At 38.7% G+C, this 20,791-nt stretch overlaps 1 protein-coding gene across 16 annotated transcripts in view; it reads left to right on the plus strand.

Annotated features, from left to right (window-relative positions):
* Positions 1 to 20,791, plus strand: part of ablim2 (actin binding LIM protein family, member 2) — a 315,904-nt gene that overhangs the window by 93,625 nt on the left and 201,488 nt on the right. For 4 of the 16 annotated variants that reach the window (XM_039751409.1, XM_039751407.1, XM_039751415.1 and 1 more), the window contains exon 1: positions 13,640 to 13,853. The exons of 1 other annotated variant lie outside the window; for it this stretch is intronic. In XM_039751409.1, coding sequence (XP_039607343.1) covers positions 13,838 to 13,853 — 16 coding nt within the window. In that variant the 5' untranslated portion in view covers positions 13,640 to 13,837. Of the gene's footprint in view, positions 1 to 13,636; positions 13,854 to 20,791 lie in introns of those variants that run through there. 11 more of the 16 variants (XM_039751416.1, XM_039751413.1, XM_039751410.1 and 8 more) reach the window with 5 other exon arrangements.

The following is a 20,791-nucleotide window of genomic DNA, read 5'->3' on the forward strand; positions in this document are numbered from 1 at the left end:
CCTCACTCGTGAACAAGACCCCGAGATACTTGAACTCCTCCACTTGGGGCAGGATCTCTCCCCAACCCTGAGAGGGCACTGCACCCTTTTCGGCTGAGGACCATGCTCTCGGATTTGGAGGTGCTGATTCTCATCCCAGCCGCTTCACACTCAGCTGCGAACCGATCCAGAGAGAGCTGAAGATCACGGCCTGATGAAGCAAACAGGACAACATCATCTGCAAAAAGCAGTGACCCAATCCTGAGTCCACCAAACCGACCCCTTCAACACCCTGGCTGCGCTTAGAAATTCTGTCCATAAAAGTTATGAACAGAATCGGTGACAAAGGGCAGCCCTGGCGGAGTCCAACTCTCACTGGAAACGGGCTCGACTTACTGCCGCAATGCGGACCAAGCTCTGACACCGGTTGTACAGAGACCGAACAGCTCTTATCAGGGGTCCGTACCCCATACTCCCGAGCACCCCCACAGGATTCCCAGGGACACGGTCGAATGCCTTTTCCAAGTCCACAAAACACATGTAGACCGGTCGGGCAAACTCCCATGCACCCTCCAGGACTCTGCTAAGGGTGAAGAGCTGGTCCACTGTTCCGCGACCAGGACAAAAACCACACTGTTCCTCCTGAATCCGAGGTTCGACTATCCGACGGACCCTCCTCTCCAGAACCCCGAATAGACTTTTCCAGGGAGGCTGAGGAGTGTGATCCCTCTATAGTTGGAACACACCCTCCGTCCCCTTTTAAAGAGGGGACCACCACCCCGGTCTGCCAATCCAGAGGCACTGTCCCGATGTCCATGCGATGTTGCAGAGACGTGTCAACCAAGACAGTCCTACAACATCCAGAGCCTTAAGGAACTCCGGCGATCTCATCCACCCCGGGCCCTGCCACCAGGGAGTTTTTGACCACCTCGGTGACTTCAGTCCCAGAGATGGGAGAGCCCACCTCAGAGTCCCCAGGCTCTGCTTCCTCATTGGAAGGCATGTTAGTGGGATTGAGGAGGTCTTGAAGTACTCCTCCCACCACCCACAACCCGAAGTCGAGGTCAGCAGCGCACCATCCCCACCATATACGGTGTTGACACTGCACTGCTTCCCTCCTGAGGGCCGGACGGTGGACCAGAATCTCCTCGAAGCCGTCCGAAAGTCGCTCTCCATGGCCTCTCAAACTCCTCCCATGCCCGAAGTTTTGCCTCAGCAACAACCAAGCCGCTTCGCTTGGCCTGCCGGTACCTATCAGCTGCCTCCAGAGACCCACAGGACAAAAAGTCCTATAGGACTCCTTCTTCAGCTTGACGGCATCCCTCACCGGTGTCCACCAACGGGTTCGGGATTGCCGCCACGACAGGCACCACCACCTTGCGGCCACAGCTCCGGTCAGCCCCTCAACAATAGAGGCACGGAACATGGCCCATTCGACTCAATGTCCCCACCTCCCTCGGGGCGGGTTGAAGTTCTGCCGGAGGTGGGAGTTGAAGCTACTTCTGACAGGGGACTCTGCCAGCCGTTCCCAGCAGACCCTCACAACACGCTTGGGCCTACCAGGTCTGACCGCATCTTCCCCACCATCGGCCAACTCACCACCAGGTGGTGATCAGTTGACAGCTCCGCCCCTCTCTTCACCCGAGTGTCCAAGACATATGGCGCAAGTCCGGCGACCGACCACAAAGTCGATCATCGACCTGAGGCCTAGGGTGTCCTGGTGCCAAGTGCACATATGAACACCCTTATGCTTGAACATGGTGTTCGTTATGGACAATCCATGACGAGCACAGAAGTCCAATAACAAAACACCGCCGGGTTCAGATCGGGGCCATTCCTCCCAATCACGCCCTTCCAGGTCTCACTGTCATTGCCCACGTGAGCATTGAAGTCTCCCAGCAAAACGAGGGAATCCCCAGAAGGTATGCCCTCTAGCAACCCTCCAGAGACTCCAAAAGGGTGGATACTCCAAACTGCTGTTCGGGCGATACGCACAAACAACAGTCAGGACCCTTCCCCACCCGGCGGAGGGAGGCCACCCTCTCGCCCACCGGGTAAACCCCAATGCACAGGCTCCAGTGGGGCAATAAGTATGCCCACACCTGCTCGGCGCCTCTCACCGGGGGCAACTCCAGAGTGGTAAAGAGTCCAGCCCCTCTCAAGAAGATTGGTTCCAGAGTCCAAGCTGTGCGTCGAGGTGAGTCCGACTATATCTAGCCGAACCTCTCACCTCGCGCACTAGCTCAGGCTCCTTCCCTTCAGAGAGGTGACATTCCACGCCCCAAGAGCCAGTTTCTGTAGCCGAGGATCAGACCGCCAAGGTCCCCGCCTTCGGCCACCACCCAACTCACACTGCACCCAACCTCCTTGGCCCCTCCCATAGGTGGTGAGCCCATGGGGAGGAGGACCCACGCTACCTCTTCGGGCTGTGCTCGGTTGAGCCCCATGGGTGCAGGCCCGCCACCAGGCGCCATCGAGCCCCACCTCCAGGCCTGGCTCCAGAGGGGCCCCGGTGACCCGCGTCCGGGCAAGGGAAAACGTCGTCCAAGGTTTTTATTCTTCATCAGAGGTTTATTGAACCTCTCTTTGTCTCATCCCTCACCTAGGACCAGTTTGCCTTGGGTGGCCCTACCAGGGGCATAAAGCCCCGGAAAACATAGCTCCTAGGATCATTGGGACACGCAAACCCCTCCACCACGATAAGGTGACGGTTCAAGGAGGAGTTGTTTTGTAAACTAAAGTTTATAATTTGTATAACCCTTAATTGTTTTTGTCTCTAATGCCATTTCTTCACAAAAATGATTATAATCTGTTACAACTGTAGTACACTGATCAAGTGAATAAATAACTGCCAGTCAGTAGAAGATACACATCTCTCAGCTGTTCTATATGCTCTTCTGACCAACCTTTAACTTGTTTAACTTGCACTTTTTCTCATTTAAGTTTTCATCTGTAGGTAGGAAACACATTCATAGTTGTCAAATGTACCAACTTGTGCCTATTAAAATTGTTTCCCCAGCTACAGTATATCAACCCATCTTGTAGTAGTCTTCCTCTCTTTCATTGTCCTCCCACTTTAACAGGCATCATGTCATTTTCTAGGGAGTGATCCCTTCTGGCAACATGTCCAAAGTACAAGAGACAGAGTTTCATCATCCTTGCCTCTAAGGAGCATTCCGGTTGTACTTGCTCCAAGACAGACCTGTTTGTTCCCCTGGTGGCACAGGGTACATTCGGTGTTCTTCGCCAACACCACAGTTCAAAGACAGCTTAACACCACAGCTCAAATGTCTTCCATATTCGTTGATAGATAGATCAGCTTTTGGAACCATAGGAAGCTATTTGAAAACACTGTTGCTTGGATCAGATGCATCTTAGTCCTCACAGGGGTATCTTTGCTTTTATACTCTTGCAATAGGCCATCTGATTTCTTGACTGCTGCTTCAATGGGCATTACGTAACTCTTGATCCAAGTAAGATGAAGTCCTTGACAACCTTATTGAAAAATAAGTTGTTCAATTTCTCTTGTTGTCAAGAGATTAATTTCTGATTTTAATGTCAGGCTTTTATTATAGAGAACCTCGTTAGGTATCTTTGCATATTTGTTTTCTGTTCTGGAAATCTCGGTCATCATTTCCGATGCCTTCCTAGTCTGTAGTTTGTTTTTATGAGACAGATATGAAGTAATTTGTAAAACAGCCTTCATAGCTTATCCTAGAGTATTCTGCAGAAACCTTAGAGGACAAATTAGTCTCAAGAAAGTAATCAATTTCATTGGACATGAATTCTATAAAGTTTTCGTCTGCCTATTAAGGGGATTTAAGATGCCAGTTGCGAAATGAGTATGTGGGGCACACTGATGTAAGCTCTAAAATAAGAGGAATGTGGTTAGAGGAGATGACAACAGCATCGTAGTTATAGCATTTATTAGTGGGCAAGAAATTATTATCAATGAAGAAATAATCGATTCTTGAGTAACTACAATGAACAGGTGAGAAAGAGTAAAATATGACTAATAAATTCAAGTAAAAAGAAAAATGATAATATAAAAAAAACTGGTACAAGCAGCAAACACAAATACTTAACTGTTCTTTTTTGCATTTCTGCACACTGCATTTAGAGTGTTCATTTAATATTTTAAAGATTTTTGTCTTTTTAAATTTTGTTCTGCTACCTCTGGAGATGTTTGAATCATTAAGCCATTGGATTAGTTTGTGTCTAGCTGGAATCAAAAGATTATCAAAAGACTATATTTGATTTCAGTTCCACATAAGTGCTGTTTGATACTGTAGAATGTATCCCATTTTGCATCAGATTTTGGAGAGAAATCTGGGCTATGGATTTGGCTCTTTTAAAATATTATCTCCCCCTTCTGTCTGAAGTGGTATATCAAGTTTTCCTTATTTAGTTTATTGAACTTCTAGGCTTCGTGGGATTTGATCCTTTCAGGAGATAAGCAGTAAAGATCTTGGTGTCAACTTTAAAGTCCTCTCCCAATATTTTAGAAAAAATACTGCTACAAATTTCACTGTGTTGGAACTTTGTGGTTTTTTGGGTATTCTTTTTATACTAATGTTTTCCTACTATATCTATCTTCAAACACAACACGCTTATCACAAGGCCTATTTCAATCAGATTCTAGGGCAGTTAGTCATTTATTGGCAGCACATTTCATTTGTTCTACTTCCTAAATGTGATTTGTGAGCATGTGCTTTACTTCCTCTAGGTGAGCCTTTAAATATTTTGATTTTAATCATTTTTTCTTTATGCTTTCATCTATTTTTGATATATTTTTTGTTTTAATTTAACATTAAAATTGTACCTCCAGATCCTTTATATCCTGGGCCATATCCTTCATATTCTGGGAGATATCCTTGCTTAGTTTGTCTGTTCTACTTTGTATTCCTTTTATATCCTTCCAAGTTTGAAAGTAAGTGACTTCACCTCAATAGCCATGTCCATGTCATCTTCCCCACTGTGCTCTTACAGCATTAGGTAACCAGATAATGTCTAGGCTCTTGAAATACAAGGGGTTTTTGTAATTTCTGATGATGGAGACAAGACACCCTCTCCGTGGTTTAGGTTTGCAGCTTGGAAGTGTTGCGTTTTCATTGCCAGCCTCACTCTTAAAATAAGTGGGTGCTGGACTGGATGCCTCACTGGGAGATCCTTCCTAATTGGGACCTGCATTTGTCTCCCCATCCTCAATCTGCAATAGGCTGTACTGTGAGCTTGACCATTATATTGATGCTGGATTAGGATGTGGTGGATCTTTAAGTATTTCATGACTTTCTTTGGGGTCTTTCTACTCCCTTTGTGTCATCTTCGTGTTTCAAGCATTCTTTTGAGCAATACCAATTAAATCAATAAAATATAAGATATCTCAAATATTAAGAAAAGAAAGAATATTGACATAGCTGCCAGCCAAGCACAGTCTTGGACATTCATCTCACACATTGAACAAAGTCAACTCCTTTAGGTATTTCAATAAAATCATTCCACTAGGAGGCAAGTTGCTTCATGTAGACTGGTGGACATTGTGACATTTGGTAGATTACCGTCCTTGTGAACTTTACTCGTGTCCACTGATCAATAAAAAAACATTTTAAGGATATATATATATATAAAGTATATTAAAAGTAACTTCAATAAGTCCTCCAGGATAAATTTTGTTTGCTTCCAGCAATTTATTTGAATTCATCATTTTAATACTTGCCTCACTTATTTCACTGTCCTATTTCCAAATCACTGAATACCTCCTTAATTTCCTCTGTATCTCTCATTTGCAATTTCAGTTTCATTGTGTTTAATTTTATTAGTTCAGTTCCTAAAACATCTCTTCTACTCCTTAACTGTTCTTTTAGTAGTTAAATATTTAGGATAACATACAGTAGGTCTCATAGGTTAACCTTTTAGCCTTCATAGTGTACTTTTAGCTGTTGCTTTCATGTCCTTATGTGTGACCTATGCTATCCTAAAGCAAGGAATTTTTTTTATTAAATGTTTTTGTTATTTTTTAAATGTTATTAAGTAAATTGTCATTGATTATGTTTTTTTTTCTTTTTTATATATTCACTAAAAATACTAAATATTGTTTTGTTAGTTTATTTTATGTTATTGTCTTAGGGTAATAGAATATCTAAGTGTTCATTGCATTATGTGCCTTGTGCTGTCCAAGTTAAACCTAAGGAGGCAGGGCCTCCACATGTTGCAGCTGAGAGACCAAATTTAGCCTTTATTATGAATCAGGTGGTTTTAATCAGTTGCTGTGGCATTAGTGAAACATCCATTGTCCTTGTTTCTCATGAATTTCCTGAATTATGACGTGTAAGTGTTCTTTTGATTTGTTAATTATATTTTACTTTTGTCTTTGGCTTTTTAATTTATTTTTAATTGCATTGAGGGTTGACTTTTTAGGCATATGCTTCTTTGAGCACTTTTTTGGTTTTGCTGTAGTTTTTGTTGTTATTTTAAAATTTTGAAATCTTTAAATCTTAAAGAACATTGGGTTTATCTCTTTTTCAGGTGTTCTTTCTCCTTTTTTGGAGTTATGTTTTTTTTTTATCTTACAGTTGTTTTGGCCTTTGCATATCGCACACTGTCTTTTACAGTTTTGGGTTAGTCTCAGTTTGATATTGCATCTCAAAGAGGCATATCCTCATTTACACTTTTGTGAGCCAGGCAGGATCTTAACACCCTACAACTAACGTTTGTGTTATACAGCTATTTCTTTTAAAATGCACTTTTTTCTTATACATCCAATGTGAGTTTGACAAATATTTTAATACATTTAGGGATGAACTTGTCCTACATCGTATGTAAGATACTTCTAAATCCACTCCATTGCTGCTCATCCATTTCCATGGTTAAAATATTGTCCCAGTTTATTTGTAAGAATTTAGTCCAATAAATTTGGTTAGCCCCAGAACCTGACCAGTGAAAAACAAGATGATGGATTATGTGGTACTTTGTGCTTTCTCTCTGCCCAGAATGGACCAGTACTGAGTATCTGTTCTGTAAAGGAGCCACATTTGTGGGAGCAGCTGCATCTATATTTTGTGGGTCCTGCACCGTAGGCAAACAGTGGACTAAACCTCTTTAAAAAATGACCAGGGAGCAGTGGTGTAAGATGTCACCAAGGCTGAAGAAGAGTCAATATTATTTGCTAATCATGGCATTGTTTTATTTATTTGTAGCTTGGATATAGTCCTAACCTTGATATTAAAGACAAGTCTCGGGAGTGACATTGCTAGCTGTATCCTGCTGAAGTTATAGGTGAAAGCAGAACAGAACAATGAACAGTTTTTTGTTGTTAGGAAAAGAGGTCACCAAGATATTCAGACAAGATGTGAGAGCCAAGGATTGAGATTAGTTGTCTGCTCTTGATAATTTAGTTCAAATACCTATTTAGTGACCCCCCAAGCTGGAGAAAAAAGCATTTTTTATTTTACAGAGCTTTCCTGCCAAGGAATCTTCTTTACGTTCCCAATCTTAAACCTGTTTAATCAGGTTGGCATTAGGTTACTGTGGTAATTCTTGGTGCAAGGCAGGAAACAGCCATAGCGGAAAATGGTTTTGGTATTCAAAACCTGAATGATTGATCCATGAGGTAGCAGTACTTCTCTGTATTTTTTGAGCTTTTCCTCATTGATTTTTACACTCATATGAAATTTTGTTTAGTTTTCTTTTGCAAATCTTTCATTTTACAATGGTATCTCAGCAGACAGACACGCTACTGATGATCATTAAAGGCCTAATAAATTCTGGTATGCCCTTAAATCCAATACATTAATTAAATTAAATTAGGACCTTATTAAGGCCTCTTAGTTTGAGGAGGTTAATACAAATTGTAAAATTAAAGAATGCCCAAAAATCCAAACAGAGCATATAAAACATACTGTATATTAAAAGGTTATTTATATATTAAAGGTGATGTAGATATTTAAAGTCTGAATTTATTAATAAATCAAAAAACCATCAAGATTTTTCTTGACTTAAGTACAAAAATTAAAAGAAATATTAGAAATGTATGTGTCTTTACTTTCTAGGTTGTTAGGCCCTGACGAAGGAGTAGAGTACCGAGATGCGTCAGCCTGATGGACAACCGTGTGAATATTCACTAGTAGATGTTCAGTTCCTGGATACTTTGGTTATATTGACCCTCTGGACTTTGTTATTATTTGTTATTTAGGGTTGTTTACCTGACCTGTTTATACTTAAAAAATGTTTAAAATGCTGGAAGCCTTTGTGCTCAAATAATTAATGTTAAATATTTTGTACTTAAGTCAAGAAAACATCTTGGTTGGGTGAACTAATACTGTTTGATAAAAATATTTTTAATAAATGACCTGGCTGTTCCTTAAATTGTACCTTTATAAACCTGCAGCTGGTTTGGTACAATCGGATGGTTTTATGATTTACTGGTCAAAAAATAGGTAAAGGTCTATGCCTAAAAGGTAGTTTAGAGCCAAAAAATCAAACCTAAATATAAACCACATTCTCTGTTGCTGTGGTAATTAACTAGCCCAGAAGACCTAGCTAGACATGTAAAATGCACCAACATGGAATTGTTTAGAATATTCAAAATCTTGGATGGTGAGTACTATTTTCTATTTACTATTTTTTTACTATTTATAATATTGATACATTGATATGACATACCACATCCACATGGTGTCAATTGTTTGTGGTAACCATAAACAATATGAACCCCACCATGAAAAGGAAGCACAAAAGTGCATCAATAATAGTAATAACAATAATAATAACAAGTAAACCCACAAAATGGCACTGAAATCATATTTCTAATAGCCACACAGCACTCATGACAAATCCAGCATGGCCATGAGCTTATTTTGTTTTATGCAATTTTTTATGATTAAAAATGTCTAATACTGAACATCTTTATTAGTATTGTATCGAAGAACAAAGTTAATTTTCTCACAAGCCAGTGTCATATCATGTACACTTGTACACTTTACACCCTTTCCACCCTTAACGTCATACCAACTGAGAATTGTGCTACTTTTGTGTTGTGAAATATCCTTGGTAAAACAAAAGTAAATACAATTTTAGACTTGCTGATTTTTGCAATATCGTGGCAATTTATGTTTATGGTATATAAAAAAAAAATTTTTAAATCCTCTTTGGATCCTGAAGTGTTAGCAAACTATCATCTGATCTCCAGCCTTCCATTTTTGTCTAAGGTTTTGGAAAAGGTTGTTTTGATTCAGCTTCAGGATCACCTCGAAAAATTCGATCTGTTTGAAAAATTTCAATCTGGCTTCCAAACTTCTCACAGTAGAGAGACAGCCCTGGTCAGAGTCACCAATGACCTCCTGATAGCTGCTGACCAGGGCTCTCCATCACTCCTTATCCTCCTGGACCTCACACCTGCATTTGATATGGTAGATCATAATATTCTCCTTCATCGTCTTCACTATATAATTGGACTTTCTGGCATTGCTTTGGAGTGGTTCGAGTCCTATTTTACACATAGGGCTGAGTATGTGGCCTTGGGGGATGCTAAATCTCGTACCCACACTGTCACCTGTGGGGTCCCACAAGAATTAGTCCTTGGGCCAACCCTTTTTAATATCTATATGCTACCCCTGGGTCACATCATCCGCAAGCATGGAGTTTCATTCCACTGTTATGCCGATGATACACAGCTCTGTGTGAGATTAGATTTGACCTCTCTTACACCTCCATCAACTCTTTCCCCTTGCTTGGATGAGATGGAGGCCTGGATGTCCAAGAACTTCCTCAAGCTGGACAGCACCAAAACTGAAGCTCTTTTAATTGGCACCAAACCACCATCAACTTTGTTCCTCTGTAAATTGTATTTCATTTTTTTTCCGACCGTACTATTACCCTCTCCCCTTCTGTTACAAATCTGGGTGTCAAGTTAGACTCCCATCTGTCATTTGATACACATGTCCATCACCTTTGTAAAACTGCATTCCTTCATCTCTGAAACATAGCCAAACTCCGTCCCTACCTCTCCCTCTGTGATGCTGAAACTCTGGTTCATGCCCTTGTTTCATCCAGGCTGGATTATTGTGATGCACGCCTCATCGGGATCCCCAGCAAGAGCCTTCAAAACCTCCAACAAATTCAAAATAGTGCTACAAGAATCCTGATGAGGGTGCGGAAATATGAACACATTTCACCAATCCTTCGGTCACTTCATTGGCTCCTTATCCACCTCCGTATCGAATACAAACTCTGTTTGTTTACTCACCAGTATATCCATGGAAATGCTCCACAATATCTGAAGGAACTCCTTTTACTGCAATCCGCTTCAAGAAACCTCCGTTTTGCAAATACCTACCGCCTTCACCCCCGGATGACCAAACTTCATACAATGGGTGACCGGGCCTTTGCAGCCGCTTCCCCACGGCTCTGGAATGCCCTACCAGAGAGCATAAGAAGACAGCAGACTGTGGGCTGTTTTAAAAAACAGCTAAAGACTTTTCTATTTAGGAAAGCTTATTAACAAGAATGCTATAATTATTGTTGTTTTATCTCTGTTTTTATCTTGCCTTGCCTTTGTTTAAACTTTTTATGTAGCACTTTAAGATTTACTGCTAATGTAAAGTGCCCTATAAATAAAATGCATTATTATTATTATTATTGTATGGTTATTTGTTTATTTTGAAATATCAAATACTGAGATTTTGTTGAGATTCTTTTGAATAGAGCACATCTATACATATCGTATCAAAGGACAAGGTTAACTAAACTCTGCATTTCTACCCTTCTGCCCCACACCTCTCATGTGTGAATTTACTGTATATCTGACCATACGTCCCAACAGTCTGTCCAGTCCTTCCACACACAGTTTGACCGTGGCCTCACATCCTACATTCATTTGCATGGCATTTGCAATTACATAGTCTTTTGGCCTGTCTGGTGAAATTTAAACAGGCTGCTGACATTCAGGCTTGGCTCTGGTATTGATTACTCTGGTTCCATAGAGTCTTTGTCATCTCTGGCTTTTAGCTTTGTTTCATTTTTTGTTTATAATTAATTATATCTCTGTTACTGTGATAGAATTTGTGATTGTACTGTCTACTTTGGATTTTTGATCTGCTGCCAGCTTCCATTGTCTGCTCCAACTAATTTTCTTTCTGTCCTGTAGCCACGGCTACTCATTTTGCAGTAGTGCTAAGTACAAAGTCAAACCCTGCCTGCAATTTCACTGTCCGTTACATCAGTTGTTTAGGTATTGTGTAATCCACAGCCATATGAGAAGATGTGCACTTACAGTGATAGAAAGCTGGATATAAGGATTGAAAAGGACAAGAAATTTAGCCTTGGGCTATGTTGATAACATTGTATTACCCACATTTTGGTGTCCTTCAGAAATGTCAGGAGAGTCTCATAATCAAAAAGAAAAAAAATGTGCACAAAATATTTTTTATTAAGTAATAAACATAATAAACTAGGGAATCAAATGTAGTCAAAAATTTAGCTTATGGTAGTGTACTTTACCTTCAAGCGTTTTCTCATTTGACATTTTGGAAATGTCATATCCAGAAATCAAAGATATAAATATATAATTTCAATAACAAAACAAGCAGTATACTGCAGACAAGGTGATTTCCCACAGTCTTGTTAGTAGAACACAGATGGATTTTTTTTTAGTAGGAAAAAGCTTGTTTTCTTTTTCATTACCATATGCTTTCCTGATTTTGTCTTTGATTTTCACTTCTTCATAATAAACTAAGCTTCATCATTTGCAAAGTTCACATTTTAAAAGTCATCATTTTTTTTCTTTTGAGAGAATTGGTGAGCAACATATGCATTGTGATTCTATTATTAGAAAGTGTAAAATTAGGCTCTTCTGTAGTAGACTCTTTGATTTGCACATTTTCATAGTGTGAAACCAGAATGAGCTGTGAATTTATGCGTAAGAAATACATTTATGTGCCCCTGTTTCTGATCAATTTGTAAGTATGTTTAGTCACATTTAAGTCTGAACATTTACGTTAGGCTAGTAAGGGGTTTGGGGACATTTCAGGATTATAAAAAATAAAATGTGACAGACCACTCAGGCCTGGCTTCAGATGAAAATTAATGTGAAGATCTTGAAAAGTCACTTGAGCTAAAGGAGATCACTTCTACCTGCATTGACTATAGGGATTGCTTTTTATTTATCTGTGCAAAGGACAGAAGGTGTAGACTTGAGGGGGTTGACTTTCAGTGAGTAAAATAACCATAATAAATGAAGTCTGTTGTATTGGTACACTGATCCATATTCAACACACTGTGGACAACAAGAACTAGTAATGATGAAGTTCAGTGAAGTAAAGAGAGCATGTTACATGATGAAACCTTATAATCAGAATGCTAACTTAAACAAAAGATGTTCCTTTAAATTTGACTAGCTCAATTGATTTCTTAATAATGTGGTATGAATGACACCACCTAACTTCATATTCCAATTCATTGGGAGGACATAAGCTCTGGATAAACGAATTAGACACCACTTATAGTCTTGTGAATTGCTTTCAAAAACTATTAATGTCAGCAGCAAAACCTACTCAGTTGGGCCCCTGAGCAAGACCCATAACCTGAAAATTGCTCCAGAGGTGCTTATATGATGGCAGACCCTGCACTCGACTTCCCCAAAGGGCATGCGAAAGGATATTTTCTCCTCTGGGCTTAACAAAGTATATCTATAGTATATCCAAAGTCAATGAGTAGAAGAGTTAATGTGGTTAGTATAGTGGTTATTTGGACAATTACACATTTTTTTAATTGAGCTATAGATTCAAATAAAACAAAGTAAAAGGGAAATTAATTTATTACCTATCATTTTACTCTACATTTAAATTGTGTGCAGACAGGGGCCAGATTTCCCTAATCTGAATCTCAGTGTTGCACTAAAAATGAAAGCTCCCTGAGTCTTTGGAAAAGTAAGCAGGATGGTTTCATAGGCTGTCAAATCTGACACAAGATATGTAAAGGATGACTGGCATGGGCAAGTACATATTTTGACTTTATAAGATTAAGGCCATGTAGTATTACACTTTATATATTAAATGACACTTAATGATTTATTTAATTCAAGTATGTAGTACAGTTGTTTTTGTATTTCTGTGTCTATAACTTGGCATATTAAATGACATTTTCAGGGTCACACACCCAGAAGACTCTGTGGTTTATGTTCCTGCACCAGTCCAGCACCCTAGGTGCTAGGCCACTTTGCTGTAGGGTTATAAAATGATATAGAAATATTAAGTAAAAAAATGCAGTCAAGCCAGATGGGCCTATCCTTCAAGATCATTTACTGCATGTAAAAATGATCTTGATATTAGAAGCACAAATTGAAATGAGAATCAAAATACTTGAAATTGTTAATAAGTTGAAATATAAAATAAACTACATATCTATGTAGTTCTTGCTTTCCTTTGTTGATTACTATATTACATTTAAGTAGGGATTTTGAAGAGTGTATCCCCTTTCAGTCATTACTGCCTGTTTGTATTCAGGAGCTTGCCTTTTTCGCTTTGCTGAGCTGTGCTGGTGTACACACCCTAAGATGTCAGAATTCATTTAGGACTTGAAGGTTCTATTTATAATAGATAGCAGTAATCGCTGAGCTATAGCTGAGCCTGTTTGTGCCCAAGAGCTGCTAGAGTCATATGACCCTGCACTCATTCCTCAACTACCAGGAATAATCTCTAGTGACAAGCAGAGTGCTACAGCAGTTTTGCTCATCTTTCTAAAGCACTCTTACACTCACTGCTTCGTTAACTGAAGGATGTACTTTACTGCAGAATCACACTTAGATGTTGGATAAAACAAAGAATCATTGCACCAGCAAAGGAAAGCACTTGAACAAGTTGTGATGCCTGAAGAAAACGGTACTTCATTCTGTTTTTTTTTCAAACCTGAGAAACCATGCTATATGCTGTAGAATATCCAGCACTGTGTTATGGTTTTGTTAAAGTCTCAGGGCTGACTATTTTAAAGTACATTTTTAAAGATTTGGAGAATGTAGAAATGTGGTTATTGTATTCTGTGTTTAAGGAATTATTTCCATGTATTTAACCCTCCTTTACCTTTCTCTCAGTCTTTCTGTTTCTCTCTCTAATGTAATTGTGTAGGTATATAGAGAATGATATGCATAGTATACATATAATATTTATATAGTTAGACTACAGTTGTTTAAAATGTATTTATGTGGATGCCAAGTAACATCTTCAGATGCTAAATGTATTGTAAAAAGCAATTGTCATTAAGGCTTATTCTACTAAAAGTCTTTTGGAAAACTATACAAGGTGAAATGCATAGCTGACTAAAATATTTAATAGGCATGACAGTCAAGGCAGTTTACATGGTCATGTAGCTGCATAGCCTTTTTCTAATTTATATATGTCATATATAGCATTTGTTTTATACATTAGATAATAAATACAATTGCTTTAAATACCATCTAGGATTAAAAACTGGTTTCAAAGTTGCACATTATAATGCTTATTAGTAAATTTTCTTAGCAGTATTAGCAAACAGTTAATTGCTGTAGCAATGTCAATTTAATGGAATTTGATTTGGTAAAGCTCATATAAATAAGACGTCAATACACAAGCAGACAGCCTTAGGGTAACAGCATTCGTCATTACAATCTACAAACAACTAATTCAAAAACACATGTAATGCACATATAATATTTAGCATTTATCAAATTATTGCACATGATTCTCAAGATCAATATTTTTAATTCATACTTCTCATAGCTTGTGGATAAATACAGTTATGAAATGTGATAGTTCGGGTTTTCATTGAGCTACGATGTTTCCCAGACGAAAGAACAGTAAGTAGAAGGTTAGCCGGGTGCAACTGGTCAGAAAAGTTATTGTTGTATCTTTAAACCATATAAATACTGTTACCTTTTTATTATTTAAAGTGAGAAAGTGTTTTTTTATGAGGATTTCTGATTTGTAATGTCAGTTGGCAATGCTGACTAATAATGTGGAATTATAACTTTGACTCTCAAATGTATAAATTATGTATGCTTTGATGCAGTAAAAGGGGTTTTATAGTGACTATCATGACTGTTATCTTGTATTAAGTAAACCGAAGGTACAGCAGACATGTGTAGCTGCTTGCTGCATGAGATAAACAAGGGTCCTTTCCAGTGTATGCTAGATTTTTGCTCTCTGACTTCCAGTAACACACTAGGTTTTGTAGTTCTCTGGACAAGTCTTTGGATCTAAATAATTGCTTGAATTAAAATAAAAATAGGTCTATATGAACCTTAAATATGTTATTATTATTATTATTATTAGTAGTAGTAATAGTAGTAGTAGTAGTACACTTTGAAAAAACATTAGGAATTCAAAAATCCTCACTTCTAAAAAAACATTATAAGGCATCAGAGCTTATATATCACATTCTATTCACTGAGACATGAATTTGAGAGCTTGTATAGTTGTTGAAAATCTGCATGCACTCATTCCGGGTGCACACTGGCTAGTCAGTCCTATGCTACAAATGAATTGCTATGAATTTCCTTCACATCTCTGAGTAAATAATCTTCAAACAGGAAGTGTTTATCTCCCATTCTCCTCTGCATTTCTGCTTATTTGTATCCACTGCAGAAAGCCTTGTATGCCAGCATTCTCTGCAGAGCTGCACTGATCACAATGTAAGTTAATTATTTTATTGTGTGACCAAGAGCTTGACAGCAGTGAAAAACATTAAACAGATTGTAAAGCACTGGAGCGCACACTTTCTGAACTTCTCCCATGCTATGTCATATTAGAAGAATACTGAGAAGGGTGGTTCACATGTGCTTTCTTGAATATAGCATCATCGAAAAATGCTACAACAGACTTTTAAAAACCACTTCCTGTCATGATATATTGGGTCTGGCAACAAGTATTTTATTAACTAAGACATGTTTTTTGTTAGCAGCTTTAACATCGTGTAAAGGATTATGATCCATGCTTCTTAAGATCATAGTGTATCATAGTTTTGGAGTTATGGCAATAATTAAAATTTTGCAGCAATATTGTCAAGTGGAAAGCATTTATTAACATTGCTAATTAATTTGAATATGTGGCATTTGTTGCCGTCTTTTGTGTTTTTCCCAGTATTTTTTGATAGTGTTTCTTCGTAGTACAGGTTAGCTTGTGTTTCTTGCTCTGTGTCCTTGTAGCTTTTGTTACCTTCACATGCATTCTGTCATGCCAAGACATTCTTGATGTTCTTATATCAATCACAAATTTTAATGCATACCTTTTTACTTAAGAGCACCAAGGTGACGCAGTGGTTAATGCTGTTGTCTTGTGGATCCTTTACTCTTTGTTTGAATTCCACGCCCTGTCCCTCCGTGTTCGGACTTTGCATTTTCTGTCCAAGTTTGTGTGAGTTTTTGTATGGACACCACAGTGTTCCTTTCAGATCCCCAAAGACATGCGTGTGAGGTTTATCGAGTCATTCTTATCACGTGTACAGAGCAGAGTAAAATTCTTACTTACTTTTCAAAATATAGTTAATTGGTGATTTAAAATTTGTTGTGTGGGAGTGTGTGCATGTATGACAGAATGGGGCCACATCTAGTGTTGGTTTATGTGTTGTGCTCAGTGCTGACAGGGTCGGGTGTAGCTCCCACAGTGTTGAACTGGATTGTGCAGGTCTGAGAAATGTATTTTGTCTTTTGGTCATTTGTTTACCGTACTGAATCTTGCAGTGAAGTGGTACATTACAAACTACTTTTTTGTCTCCTAATTATAAAAGCCTATACATTTGTGAATAGTTTTGCCTTTCAAATGTCTCAAGTTTTTAAACTCACTTTAAACACGATGAACTTAATGCTCATGACCTTCAGCTACTTTTCATTTTAAAGGTATTTTTTTCTAGCTCAACACTTTTCATTGGATTAAAACATCAATTTATCTTTCCATAATCCATTTACCAAACTGTGTTTTTCAGTTCATTATCATGCAGGGCAAAAGCCTATCCCAGCAACACTGGGTACAAGGCAGGAACCCAAAGTGGGAGGGCTACTGCCAGACCATTGTAGAGCACAATTACAGTCACTCATCCATCCATCCATTATCCAGCCGGGTCACGTGGGTCTGCTGGAGCCATTCCCAGCCAACACAGAGCACAAGGCAGGAAACAAATCCAGGCAGGACACCAGCCCACCACAGGGCGCACACACACACACACTAGGGACAATTTCGGATCACCAATGCACCTAACCTGCATTTCTTCGGACTGTGGGAGGATACCACAGCACCCGGAGGAAACCCAAGCAGACACGGGGAGAACATGCAAACTCCACGCAGGAAGGACCTGGGAAGCGAACCCAGGTTGCCTTACTGCGAGACAGCAGCGCTACCCACTGCGTCACCGACAGTCACTCATGCTGGGGCAATTTAGAGTTGCCAATCAAGATAACAAAGACACATATTTGAGTTGGCTTTACAAAACAAGGACTCAAACATATCTGTCCCAGTTAGTGACCTAACCATTTGATGAACAAGACTTTTTACCAGATGCTTTCTGTATAATTTGAATGCTCAAAAAAACAAACAAAATTATATCTGAAGAATCATTGCACAGCTCTTGAGCAATCTAAGTTGAAGTCAAAATGAACAGGATCATTTGATTCAACAACTTGCCAATGCCAAAAAACAAACCTTTTTAAATGTTTAAGAAACATGTAGAAAGTGGATAAGTATACCTAAAAATCCAACATTTTTATTATAGCCTACATATTATAGTATTTTATTACCAGAATGCTCTTGTGAGTATAGGAACAAATTTATCTGTGTACTTCTTATAATATCATCATATATGGTAGTTTGAAGGAAGAACTCTTTTCTAAATCACTTTTAAAGAAAATATGTTTCCACTTTTTTTGCTTTTTATGGTATGAACTGTCATAGTAGTACAGTGGCAGTGCTGCTGCCTCACAGTAGGTAGACTGGGGTTCTTGTCCTGGGTACTCCCTATGTAGAGTTTGCATGTTTTTCCTGTGTTCACTGGGGTCTGCATCAGCTCCTTCCATAGTCCAAAAACATGCAGGTTTGGTGAATTGGCAATGTCTAATTGGCCTGTGTGTGTGTCAGTGAGTTCACCCTGATATGGACTATCATAATGTCCAGGTGTTGCTCCTGCCTTGTGCCCAGTGCTTGCTGGGATAGGCTCAGGCTGGCCCATGAACCTTCCCTGGATAAGCAGGTTAAGACGGTGGATGGATGTTGTGTCACTATGGTAAGAATGTTATGCTTCTTTGCTCAACAATTAATGTGATATGTGCATGTAAAAGTGGTGGGAAGAACTTTTTTTCTTAATCAATACTTGATTAATACAGTGGGTTGAAAAAGTATTCAACCCCCTAGACAATTTTTTAATTTCCTGCAATATTTTTCTTTGAAAATGCATCTTTAGTTTCATACTGTTACATATAAATGAGGGCCTCTTGGATAATAAATTTTCACTAAAAAGTCCTGAAAATCAAATTATGCTACAATGATAAAGAACATATCATTGAAATCTGCTGTTGAATAAGTATGAATATTAACAGCTTGGAAACTGTATGATTGTTAACAATGCAATATGGGTAATGTAAACAGGTGTAAACAATCAAGCAATTAATCCTCTAGCTTGTTGACTGGTCTGTAAGTAATTATTTACGCCAGTTCTTAGGAACATACAACTGAGAAATCAGTATAAGCGCCTTATTTCGTGAAACCTCAAAAACTGACAAAAATGAAGACAAGGGAATTTTCTACTTTTCTTGACTTGAGAACCACTGTGATTAAGAAGTTTAAAGATGGCAATGGTGCCAAGAAGATTGCCAAGCTCCTTAGCTTCAGTATGTCCACTGTGAAGGCCATCATAGCGAAGTGGAAGATAACTGGAAGGAGCTGTATTGCCAGAAAAAAAGCCACTCCTAAAAAAATGTAATCTGAAAGCTCGATTAGAATTCATTAACAGACATCTTGACAAGAGTCCTATATTCTGGAGTCATGTACTTTGGTCTGATGAGACCAAAATTGAACTTTTTGACCTCACCACAAAGGCGTTTGTTTGGCGGATGGAAGGGACTGCCAATGATCCGTCAAACATCATACCTACCATCAAGCATGGTGGGGGGAGCATCATGCTTTGGGGCTGCTTCTCTATGGCAGGCACTGGGTCCCTTATCCGTATTCATGGAAGAATGAATAGTAACAAGTACATCCAGATTTTGGAAGAAAACCTTCAAACATCAGGCATGAAATTGGGACTCTGATGACACTACCACTTTCAGCAGGACAATGATGTGAAACACTGTGCAAAAGTAACCAAAGCATGGATTGTCAAAAAGAAGGTCCAGGTTTTGCAGTGGCATAGCCAGAATGTGGATCTGAATCCGATTGAAAATTTGTTGGTGTGATCTCAAAATTACAGTTCACAAATGAAAGCCTTCAAAATTTGTCCAGTTAGAGCAGTTCTGCAAGGAAGAATGGGAAAAATTGCCTCCATCTAGATGTGCTAAGCTTGTAGATGGTTATCCAAAGCGATTGCAAGCAGTTATTGTCGCAAAGGGTGCTGCTACCAAGTACTAACTGTGTGTCATGTGAAGAGGTCAATTACTTTTTCGACAGCATTTTTTACATCATGACTGTCAATTTGCATTTGTTTAGTTCACCAAGCTATACATGTTTCAAAACATGTACACAGAGAAATAAAGGTTCACTGTGATACTCTACATTTGTGATTTTTATAGGTTGTAATAATATAAGATTTCCAGAGGGGGTCGAGTACTTTTTCAACCCACTGTAAATTGCTAACATGCACACAATGTGCAACATGCAACATGTTTCATGTCACAACTTTATGTGTAAGATTCTAACAGTTTTGAGTAAAAAAAACAAAACTTCACATTCTCAAACTCACTTTCATGAATGTGAATGGACGATTGATAAAATAAATTTTGTTTGCAATCAGATAGTGATGTAAAATAAATCTTCCTAATATATCATTAATTTTCTAATCCTTTCATTTAGGAATTTTTGGGATATTGGGCACATTTTCCCATTGTTTTCAAGAGAATCAGTTTGAATCTAGCATGCATTCAAGCTGCCTTGTGACAATTAGTCGATTTGCTGAGACATTTGTCTAAGTTTTATGTATAAAAACTTAAAAGTGAATCAATGCTTTTATATTTTGCTTTCATATTTTTACTAAATTATTTGTTTTATTTAATTTCAAACTTTTTAATATTTGAATAAAAATTACAAGTGTTATGGTGAATAGGAAGTCACTTCATGGGTATAATGAACTGACATGTAATGTTTAAGGCATGGCACTGGGAAATTCTGAAGAAATACGGTACCTTCATATAACAAGAATAGTGAGAGATTGTACAGGGTAATTACTGTATACACAACAAAGGATAGAAACTGTTTCAAGCCTCTTTATTATTGTTGTATAGTTGGACGACACTTCTGTTCAAGGCAGCTTACTTTTCAGGCCCACAATTAGATTAGGTGACTTTCTTCAGGTTCAATGAGACTGAAGCATTAATTAAACTGGCAAGTTTTTGAATTAGTCCAGTGAATTAGTGAATACATCATAATGCAAAACTTCAGGGACACACAAATGATAATACATATAATTACAAATACATTGTGGTAGCCGACCCAAACACAGACAGGCGGACACGTTCATGTCACCCACAACACGTTTGTTCTTCATTCCTAATATTTACAAAAGTGCCACACACCCCAAAAGTCCCCAAAGTCCTGGCCAAAACACAACAATGCCTTCTCTCTCTTCAGGCCATCTCCTTGCCTCCTCC

Source organism: Polypterus senegalus, chromosome 4 (genome assembly GCF_016835505.1).
Source record: "Polypterus senegalus isolate Bchr_013 chromosome 4, ASM1683550v1, whole genome shotgun sequence".
Lineage (NCBI taxonomy): Eukaryota > Metazoa > Chordata > Cladistia > Polypteriformes > Polypteridae > Polypterus > Polypterus senegalus.